We start from the raw sequence: 11804 nt of genomic DNA, 5'->3' as shown, positions 1-11804 counted from the left end.
ATCTTCAGGACCTTCAATGCAGTTATGTTTTTATTATGTTTTCCCACATACAGGCCTTAATACAGTCCTGTCTTGGAGGTTTAGTGACAATACCTTAGATCTCATGCATGAATCCCTCTGAATTATAACATCCCTCTGTATTATAACTGTTTATGCTTCCTCATCATAGTAGTGCTTGCAAATTGATAAAGAAAATAATTACATTAATGTAATGCTGAAACATACCAAAATAGGTATGTTCACACTGTATAATATGCTCAAAAGGTTAGAATACCAAATGTACACAAGATAATCATAAAATACATTAATGAAAAAAAAGTTTATTAGTTTTGTTTTTTTTAAATGGATATTGACAAATAGAACAGTAGACTGGAAAATGCTCCATACAGGGCCTGTAATAGTCAGAGGAGTTCAAGATGAACTGAGCTGATCGGTTTTCATTTCACACTGCTTAATCCATGCTTTACCTTGAAACTCAACTGCCTCGGACACTCACACACTATTTCACACATGCTTTCACACACGAGTCAGTTCCCAGGCCTAAGCATAGTACTGCAGGTTGGCCTTTTTCTTGGCTTGCACCTCCAGAATACCCTCCATGTAATCTTCATGGTTCAGCTCAGTGGCCCCACGGCGCAGAGCGATCATGCCCTAAAAACACAGCACACACATTAAAAAAAAAAAGTCTTAATATGAAATATTAAGAGATACAAAATGTAACAGACAATATGTCATTGTCCTACACAGACATAAGGCCAATATCAGGGATTCAAACATAAAACGTGTTTGAATTTACCAGAATTACAACATACTCTCGCTGAAATACATTCACGGAGTTGGGAGTAACTATAGAGAAATCTTATGCAGGATTTAATACATGTTACGTGTTACACAAAATACAGCTGCATCATATGGACGAAAAAAAAAGAAAAAGAAAAAAAGAGGCCTGCAATAAAGATGTTGGCTTTTGTGATGAGGAGCGATACATTTAGACGAATCAATAGAGAAATATTTATTCTAGTATGAACATTTTTTGCCTTGCTAACAAACAGGCCAAATCCCAAAAAACCTGCTATTGGCTACTTATGTGCTCTACCTATAAGCTATGACAGAATTGCTAAGTAGTGCACTGTGTTACTGTATAAATAAGTATGCCAAACCAAACATTCAAAATGACCACTATGACAGTTGGCAATTTATAAACTTAAGTGTTAAGAAATAAAATCCCTCCCTTTCAAGAAAATTCAAGAAAATATTTCTACTCTTTGGTCCTGAAGAAATTCATTTGGTGGGCCAGATTAGAAAATTTATCAGGCCATTTCCAGCCTGTGAGTGAGTCACAATGATGCCAGTATTACCACCTTACACAATAATGGTCAACATCTGACTAAGACGAGGCCTTAACTGGAAACATTTTTTTTTTAAATAAGAAAAAAAATTAAAAAGTACTCACTGCCTCCACACAGACAGCTTTACACTGAGCACCATTAAAGTCATCAGTGCAGCGAGCCAACTCCTCATAGTTCACATCAGGACTGAACAGAGAGAGAGAGTGAGAAAAGACACAGTGAAAAAAGGGAGATCTCTGTGGAGAATGCTGCTCATGTTAATCATGCATGCTGTCAAGATACAGCAACTCACTGTGTGAGAAAGAACCATTTAAAGATGATTGAGAAATGGCCCAAGTAGATGGAAAAAAAAAGTTCTTTATATTGCGCAAGGAGTGACCAATTAAAAAATGCTGCATTATAATTATAATTTACAGAAAACATCTGCATCCCATATAGTGCATAACAAAAGTTTTAGGCACCGTGTTTTTTTTTTTAAACAAACTTTGTTATAGATTTTTATTTGATGTCTACATTATCGAGTCAGTACAAAAAACATTTTAGATTCCCAAACATTAGTTTTCTAGCCCAAAATTAAATGTTACAAAAAAATGTTTGTATGTCAGTAAATAAAGCAGCATATTATGTAAGACACTTTCCAGACAAAAAACACAATCAAGGCTGCTGAGTTTTGCTGCAAAAATAAGAAGCAAGTGTGAAAGTCAAATTCTCCAGAAGAACCGTGTCTGTTTGTGCAAGATGCTCAATAACACTTACAGCTCATTTCTTTATAAAACTGCACACATCGTACCGGAGACTACCATTTTGTCACACCAAATACTGACTTTGATTAAATTTACTAATGTTTACTGCTCTTTACGGTATTTTTTTTTTTTTTTATGTACAAACATTTCATTTCATTATTTTGAAGGCATCTTTGCTCTACAGCATTTCTTTGCATGTGCCTAAACTTTTTGCACAATACTATACATTGTATACAAGTATATACTATACTTACTGTATGACAATATAAAACATTCCACATTTGTTAACTGACAAAAACACCAAAAAAAAAAAAAAAAAACTACCCAAACTTATAACACAGTCATTCTTCCGTGTAAAATATCACTGTCCAACTGTTGGTACTGCAATAGTCCATAATAAAATTTGGATTCATATGTACCAAGTTACTCTGCACATAAATCATCATCTAGGATTTTTTTAAGGCTGAAAGAAACTATCTAAACTCTTATTATCAGGATATAAACATGGTCCCAGGGCATTACTCAGAGTGAATAAGCCACAGAGGAAAAAGGTACCTGACGTTCATCTTGCGCGAGTGGATCTGCATTATACGAGCACGAGCCTCTTCATTAGGCATGGGAAACTCAATCTTACGGTCCAGTCGGCCTGAGCGCAGCAGCGCAGGGTCCAGAATGTCCACTCTGTTAGTAGCAGCAATCACCTGCAACAAAGGATGCATCACAATTCAAATTTTCACAGAAAATATTGTATGATGTAAATTGTTTATTTGCATCTAATGGAGCCTAGATGGAAATGCAAGTAATGTTTAAATAAAATGAGATTTAAAAAAAATTAAATAACATCCTTAAAGTGTCATTTTAGGATCCATTTAAAGTTTACATTCAGCGCTGTATTGGTACATGCATGGATGAATCTAATCTTACTATGTCACTGATGTCTTAACTGTAACAGCATAACATTAGCAACCAGTCAAGTATTAGAGAAAATATACTAACACATTTCCTTTAATATTGATCAGAGTTGATTATGATTTGTTGATGGATCAAGGCAGCTACAGTTTAACATGATAGCATGCACTTTTCTCTTTTCTGTCTCTTGGTGATAAACAGCAAAGATGTGTTACAAGAACGGCATGATAATGATGGTCTTTGTGAAATACCCCAGCATGTTAGGAAGTTGGGGTCAGAGCGCAGGGTCAGCCATGATACAGCACCCCTGGAACAGAGAGGGTTAGAGGCCTTGCTCAAGGGCCAGACAGTGGCAGCTTGGCAGTGCTGGAGCTTGAACCCCCGACCTTCCGATCAATAACCCAGAGCCTTAACCGCCAAGCCACCACTGCCCCATGAGGGAACGTCCTTTAGAACAAACACACATTCATCTATAGTTTTTAACGAGCTCGGTTTGTACCTTGACTTGCATGTTAGGCTGAAAACCATCAAGTTGGTTTAGCAGCTCCAACATGGTCCTCTGCACCTCCCTGTCTCCAGCCTTCTCACTGTCAAAGCGCTTGGTTCCGATGGCGTCCAGCTCATCGATGAAGATGATTGAAGGGGCTTTTTCTTTAGCCAGAGCAAATGCATCACGTACCAGCTTCGCCCCGTCTCCTATAAACATCTGCACCAACTGAGGGCCTGCTAGCTTTAGGAATGTCGCCTGACAGATACAGCAAACACGGAAGAGAAAAGTAAAGAAGGCACAATGAGATGAATTTTTAAAGTTTGTCAACTGAGCTGGCTTTTCATTCCTTATAAAACTGTAATAAAGGTCAAATGTTAATCCAGGCTATGCATGTGCTTAATACTCTATAACTATACACAATTAGGGCTGGGTAAAAAAAACATAGATTCTCAGATTTTAATCGATCTTCCATTTAACAAAACGCCCCAGAACGATTCTTAATGTGTGTGCACTTTACTTGAGAGGACGTGAATATTATCTGTACTTCGCCTCTCGTCCTGAAGATGTCACCATCTTTCGAGTTGCTCTACTTTACTCTAAAAAATAAATAAATAAATAAATAAATAATAAAAAATAAAAACCCCAAATAGACAGAGGATCATGGCAGAAGGTCACGGTAGCCAATTGAAGCCAGCACCGGCGAAATTAAAGTCTGATGTGTGGAAGTATTTCATGTTCAAAGGCAGTGACGGTAAAGATGAGGTACAGTTTGTGCTTACGTTGTGTACACTGTATGCACACTTATGAGTTCTTGTTACAATGTTTGTTACTCAAAGTAAAAAGTAACTAAACATAACTGTGCGGGGCCCTATTGTTAATGTAAATGTGTATTTCAGTAATATAGCTAAGAAGGAGGGTTTCGGTTACCAGCATTTATATTAAAACATGGATTCCATGTCTGCAAAACTAACATTTGAAATGAAATGTTGATAACTAATCGATATTGAATCCATATGAATTAGAATCGAATCACCAAACTGGTCACAATACCCAGCCCTATACACAATATACTGTATGTTTTTGTAGCTGTTGATCATTACACATCACTATCTGAAGATCTATGGACCAAAGAGCTTAATTTCTGACCTTTTGCAGATATAAATAAAAGAACTGAAATTTCACTGTGTGAAATGTAGTTTTAGTCAAAAAATAAACTTAGGCTGTCACCAACAAATAATCAGAATCACTAGTTTTTCTTTCATTTTAGATTACTTACTTTGGTTTGCGCAGCACAAGCTCTGGCCAGAAGGGTTTTGCCAGTTCCTGGTGGTCCATACATCAGAACACCTTTTGGTGGCTGGATACCCAAATTCTCAAACTTTTCCTTATGGTTCATGGGTAAGACGATCGCTTCCACCAACTGAATAGGAAAACACACACAGAACATTATAAAGATTAGATCTCGGTGACAAAAACAGGACTGGACTGAAATCAATATATGCAATATTTCGTGACAGACAGTGATTAACGCGTGAACTCCGGTACCTCTTGGATCTGCTTGTCAAGGCCTCCAATGTCACTGTACTGCTCAGTGGGCCTCTCATCCACCTCCATGGCCTTCACTCTGGAGTCATACTCAGTGGGCAGAGTCTCCAGAATCAGATATGAGTCCTTATTAACACCCTGAACACACACAGACAGACAAACGGGTGTGTTCATAGGGAAAGCAAAATCTCCATCTTTCTTTAACAACAACAAGAAAATGCATCATGAAATTAAGTAATAAAAATGTTTACATACCACAAGATCCCCAGGTTTCAGTTTCTCAGCATCAACCAAGCCAATTACAGGCAGGAAATATGTCTGCAGACATTACAAAAAACATTACAACACATCCAAACAGTAAAAAAATCCAAAAAAAAAAAAAAAAAAAAAAAAAAAAAAAAAAAAAAAAAAAAAAAAAAAAGCACATTCACAGTTAGGGATGTCACGAGACCAAAATTCTAGAAGTCGGTACAAATACCACCAAAAGTACATGATACTCGATACCAAAGTCGATACCACGGTGTATTTAAAAAAAATAATTTTAATTTTATTTATAAAAAAAAAAAAAAAAAAAAAAAAACTCCTAGAGGACATCCTCCTCTGGCTGATACTGGCAAAAAGAGAGAGAGAGGGGGAGATATTTTAGTTATCAAAAACTGTCTGACAATGACTAATAAGTGCTAAGGTGCACTCCTAAACGCGCGCACACACACACACCTCATACTCTGAATGTGACATTAGACTACATTTAGCTGATAGGACACGGGCTGAATGGCGATGCATGGTGGCCCATTAGGAGATAGTTTATAACATTGCAATGCGTTAGCATGGTTAACAAATAACAGGCTATCGCAAACATTACATGGCGCATAAGGTTATCTGGTTTCATGGCCACTGCCTCAAACAAACATAATATAGGACCATCTTTCAGGTGCTTCGCCAAATTCCAGGTGTTTCCTCACTTTGTTTGAAATGAATAGCAGCATCGGTTGCACACCGGCAACCGATGCTTACTTTCCTCTCAACGAGTCGGGGTGGAGCTAAACTTGTTAAGCTAAGCTAATCTTCTTTAGTGTTTCCCCGTGTGCTTGTAGGCGTTCTTCTTATGCTTCATCACTTGTGGACCGACTAAAACACTTGCGCATATTTGCTGCCCACTTCAGTTCCAGAAGAATGGCAACCTCGGTACCGTCTTTACAGTACCTACGATACCACAGAAAAACAAGTACCGTCACCTTTTAAGAATGTTGGTACCGACTTGCTACCGAAGTATCGGTTCTTGTGACATCCCTATTCACAGTGTTATTCTGGTAAAAGGGCTAGTTATATGAGCAAAAATACATGAAAAATTAAATAACATGTCAGATCTACCTGTCGTGTGGATGTTTTGATGACTGCACACTTCCCCTTTCTCTGCGAGTCCAAATCAATGTTGGCACCATCCTCCTCCTGATCGTTGGGGTCCACATCCAGCAGCTGAAAACGACACAGACATCAAACCGAAACATATCAATTTGCATCATGCAAGACGTGGAGCAGAAACTACAGCGAAGACCACAAAACCGGCCACTTTCTTAAAATGAACTGCTGCGTATTTACCACTGGCTTGCAGTAAAACTCACACTTAATGCCCATGTGAATGGCTGCAAAAGATGATGTACCTGCATGATCCTAAATGTGTACACTGAGTTAATGTGATTTCTATAGAAAGCTATTTATTTTGTTCATAGACTGATGGCTGGAATGGACACATGCTAACAAAATTACGTTCAAAACTAACTGCACACCATGCGCTAACAAATCTGATATCCTGGAATATAATAACCTGAATATTAATTTTCAAAATTTGAAGTTGTATTTTACTACAAAAAAAAAAAAAATTAGGGCAAGGCTCGAAATTGTGACCATTTTGGTCGCATATGCTCCCGAATTTTAAACTGTGCGACCTTAAAACATATTAGGGAGCATTTGTGCGAGTGCAAATAATTGCTGTGGTGCAACCTGTATTCCTTTCTCTACAAAACATTCGCTAATTACTGCACAGAATGTGTCTGCTGTGAGCTGATACAGTGAGCTGATACAGTCCACTGTTCGCCACAGTGGCAGGCAGCCACTCAGAACTGATTTCTGGAAAAATGTGTTAGCCAATGATATTTGAGGCTACAGTCAAGCCAGTTGGGAATGCCCACTGCTGACAAAGAGCATAGAGATTTTTCCTTGCACGTGTGAGGGTTTAAAACAAACACGTGATTTGTCCCCCCCTTTTTTTATATATATATATTTTTTGATCATTGCCGCCAAAAAAGCTTGATTTTGCTGTGGCTTTTTTCAAAAATTTGTGATGCGACTGAGGTTTTTGTGCTTTTTTGCAGAGAATTACTGGAGAATTGAACTGGAGAAACTGCAATTGCACAGAAACTGCAATTTCACAGTGAGGGTTGTTGGTAAATGTGACCTTTTACAGACCTGCAAACTCAGAAGAGGTGAAAAAGGTGACATATATATATATATATATATATATGCACGCATATTCTTCCCGTGCTGTGGGGATTTCCACCGGGTACTACGGTTTCCTCCCCAAGTCCAAGGACATGCATGGTAGGCTGAGTGGCTTGTCCAAAGTGTCCATAGTGTATAAATGGGTGTGTGAATGTGTGTGTGTGTGCGCGCGCGCACACGAGTGTGCCCTGCGATGGATTGGCATATGCCCTGCGATGGACTCCATACAGGGTGTACCACGCCTTGTGCCCGATACTCCCGGGATAGGCTTCAGCTTCCCCGTGACCCTGAAGGATAAGCGGTATAGAAGATGGATGGATGGAGAGAGATTATATATATATATATATATATATATATATATATAGAGAGAGAGAGAGAGAGAGATATCAGTGTATATGACCAAGGTGAAGCTCGTACACAAATATTAAAAACTCAACTGTTTCACAACTTTGAGGCATAAAACTGAAGAAAAAAAGGTTTCATAAATTTTACATCTCTAAACTGAATACATTAGCAAACACTGATCATCCATTTCGGATGTCCTGCCTCTGGATGGTGTTCTAATCTACTCCAATTCCAGACTGCTGGGACTACGGCTGCTTCTATGGCCATACAGAATTCATATAAGTCAATAATGAACTTTTTCACATTATCTGTTGTTACCCAGATGAGGATGGGTTCCCTTCTGAGTCTGGTTCCTCTCAAGGTTTATTCCTCTTAAAACATCTTAGGGAGTTTTTCCTTGCCACCGTCGCCACTCAGTGGCTTGCTCAGTTGGGATAAATTCGCACCTTTAATATCTGTATACCGTGTTGATATTTCTGTAAAGCTGCTTTGAGACGATGTCTATTGTAAAAAGCGCTATACAAATAAAATTGAATTGAATTGAATTAACACGGCGGCTGTTGGGGCGGTTGTGGTTCAGGTGGTGGAGCGGGTTGTCCACTAATCGTAGGGTTGGAGGTTCGATTCCCGGCCCACATGACTCCACATGCCGAAGCGTCCTTGGGCAAGACAATGAATCTCAAGTTGCTCCCGATGGCAAGTTAGCACCTTGCATGGCAGCTCTGCTACCACTGGTGTGCGAGTGTGTGTGTGAATGAGACACAGTGTAAAGTGCTTTGGATAAAAGCGCTATATAAGTGTGCCGTTTATTTTAACACGTAACCATGGTCAACACAATCACTCATTAAAACACAGTGGGTCTTCATTGCGTGTTTGTTTTTATTCCCCTAGTAACTTTCGATAACGACAGACGTTAAAATCAGACAGAAATACGGATGCAGTGGGAGTCTTAAACTCAGCAAAAGTTTTCCGATTCATTCTGAACTGACTGACGTTAGCTTACATGCTAACAAGCGTACTAACAGAGTGGGAAAAATTTGATGGGGTAACGTTAGGGAAAAAAACGTATCATGAGGCGCCGCACCAAAGATGTCGTATTGGGAAAAAGGTCGCAACAGCTCGAGAGACGTCTGTGGTCTCACTCCAGTGTATGGGAAATTAGTGGATTTCCAATTCTTGTGAGGTTTAGAGGCCATTCACATTTAGCGCCTAAAAACACGTAGAAAACGCTCCCGTGGTGTCTGCCGTTGCTAAGTGACGAGGAAGTTTTAGCACAGGATGGATTTACAGCATCGCAAATCCCTGCAGAAGCTCTGCTACTAGGTTTATTTATGGAGAAGAGAGACAAAAAACATTGTGCTTGGGTGCACTCCACCCTTCAATCACGTAGAAAACATGGAGAATTTCACCAACTAATCCAACCGCTCCGTGAGATTCAAAGCCTATTTCAAAGTGGACAAAGAGAAAGGGTGAAGCTGATTGGTTGGTTCTTGTCACATAACCTGCGGTGCACTAGCGGAACTCTGAAAAGTTGGGATTTTCCATCTCGAAAAACGAGCGCGTCACACAGCACGAGCGCGTCTACATTTAATATAACGAATAAAAGAACGGGCCCTTATTGCACGTCCAGTGTCACCCCAAACCCCCCCCCCCCCAAAAAAAACCTCTTTGGATATATACGATTCACGTAAATTACATATTTTGATTAAAAACGTCGAATTTCGCCAAAAAGCGACTAGTTTGCAGGAATGCTTTTAGCAGTACACATGTTCGACGCACAACTGTGCTTTGACTGAATGCGCGTTGTGATGATGTCACATGATGCGTCTTGGCCCCAAATCTGCAGCAATTTTCACAAATTGCAAGCTCCACCAAATACTGCAGAGTTTGTGTTAATTTCCTTGATTTCAAAATCACGAAATCCTTGACGGACTGAAAGATGCACAAAGGCATTTTTCTTCAAAAATTTCATGATACATTTTCCCTTTAATTTCCACCACCAGTTTGTTTTTAAATGGCCAAATATCATAATATTTTAGCCTAGGTATATTACACCGTGAAAACTTTCAATCACAACACTCCTAATACAGAACAATTTTACTTACCTCTATGACATTAGAGACGAGATACGGCAGAGTTTTGTTCACTTTAATCTTCTCTGTGTTCTCTTTGATTTTGTCTTTCATGGCCTGTAGCTCATGAGTGACTCGTAGCACCTCACTCTTCATTATCTGTAACCAACACAGCATGCAGGTTAAAGGTCAGCAAAGTGACAACTTATTTTGACCAGAAAAGTCAGAATCACAACTCAGCATTACAATCACTTACTTTTATTTCACTGTCCAGCAATCTGGTTCGCTGAACTATTTCCTCAGTAGACATCTTTAAAACCTCCTCACCAATCCCATCCTGTGAAATCCAAAACAGCTTTGTAGTTTCAAAATAACAACAAAACCTTGTACCACAGAGGTCTCAAACCAACCCCAGGTTTATAACTGACAGGTCTACAGCTATATGCTTCACAATGGAGGAAATAGTTGACTGTTCCTCAGGATGTGATCTATAAAGGTTGGATAAATTTCCAAACTTATCTCACAGTTTATGGTTAGCGTCTGAACGACAACTTTAATTGTATGCTTAATTCCAACAAATACCCGAGTCCCTAATATATTAACTAACATATGACTACTTGAGTATTAGGCAGCTAGCTACCTTAGCTTGCTAACAAAAAGTGCTAGCTAGCTGTTATTATGCTAACCACCATAAAGCCTGCTCAACAAGCGGTCGGCTGGAATCATTATTTACCAAAGTGTTCGCCTAACATGAAAACAAACAATATATTTGTAACTTATAGTTTGTGGAGGAGTATAAGTTAGTGCTCCAAACGTGCCAAATAATGAACCGACACTGAAAATTCACTGTGTCATGCTGCAGCACTCCAGACAGCGGCACCCGGGAGGAATTAGCCAGCCAAATAAATATCAGTTTATTGCAATTAACCATCAGAAACCACGGCTCCATACTTTACCCATGGTTCGGAACTGGAAGTGTAATAAAAGGAGAGAGAGAACACAAGGTATTAAAGAAAATAAAAATAACAAACCTCCACTTCATCCCAAACTGATCTGTCATTCAAAGACGCCATCTTGCAGCGCTTGACTTTTCTTCTTTGCTCATTTCTGTATATCACCAAACACCGCCGGGAAGCGCAGCCGCCGCCTTTCGACTCGGTGGACTAACTACAAGGCAAAAATACCTAGTGACTATTACTATTAGAATATTATTGACTATTGTATTATGGCTCGTCAGGTACATTATAATCTAATGTGAAGTTAGATGAATTTAACTCTTTTACGTTTGTTTTCATAACTAATTTCTCTTTTGTTACAAGAATACTTTTGGTCATTGGACTTTTTTTGGGAGAATGGTGAGTGTCCTGAACTCATTCATCTTCATTAACCACTTTAGTTTTTTATTATGGTGGATCTGGTGCCTATCCTGGAAACACTGGGTGTTAGGCGGTAACACACCTCGTTCACACACATTCACATAAGGGCAATATTGCATAGCCAATTCATCCACTGACTGGGAAGAAACTGTAGAACCTGGAGAAAACCCGCATGGACATAGAGAGAACATGCAGAAATAACTCACAAACTGAGCTCAAGAGCAAACTGTTGACCCGGGAGCTCTGAGTTGGCAATGCACCACTACGCCATCCCATGCCATGTCCTGACCTGGCATGATGAATTTTACTTTAAAATGATCAGATCAACATATTAATACCAAGCAAATGACTGCATCAGGAAGTAATATTTCCTTATATGTTCATGGAATGTTGATAAAAATTGCTGAGATTAAAAGAAATAGATATAAAATCTGTTCCAATATATAATTTCTAAAACATTATTTAAACTTTATTTT

The 11804-nt window shown here is 39.0% G+C and overlaps 1 protein-coding gene across 1 annotated transcript; it reads right to left on the bottom strand.

Moving 5' to 3' along the window:
- Positions 1–300: 300 nt before the first annotated feature.
- psmc3 (proteasome 26S subunit, ATPase 3) lies at positions 301–11112 on the bottom strand. The gene is made up of 11 exons (XM_053616588.1): positions 10984–11112; positions 10209–10289; positions 9986–10111; positions 6408–6512; positions 5292–5354; positions 5037–5174; positions 4768–4911; positions 3501–3746; positions 2648–2793; positions 1454–1535; positions 301–651 (listed from the first exon to the last, which is right to left on the bottom strand). Exons 1-11 carry the CDS (start codon positions 11023–11025, stop codon positions 541–543), a joined length of 1284 nt encoding a protein of 427 aa, XP_053472563.1. The 5' UTR covers positions 11026–11112; the 3' UTR covers positions 301–540.
- Between the last annotated feature and the right edge of the window lie 692 nt (positions 11113–11804).

Source organism: Ictalurus furcatus, chromosome 27, assembly GCF_023375685.1.
Source record: "Ictalurus furcatus strain D&B chromosome 27, Billie_1.0, whole genome shotgun sequence".
Taxonomy (NCBI): domain Eukaryota; kingdom Metazoa; phylum Chordata; class Actinopteri; order Siluriformes; family Ictaluridae; genus Ictalurus; species Ictalurus furcatus.
Note: the sequence above shows the minus strand (reverse complement) of the source record. Positions and strands in the feature narration are given on the sequence as shown.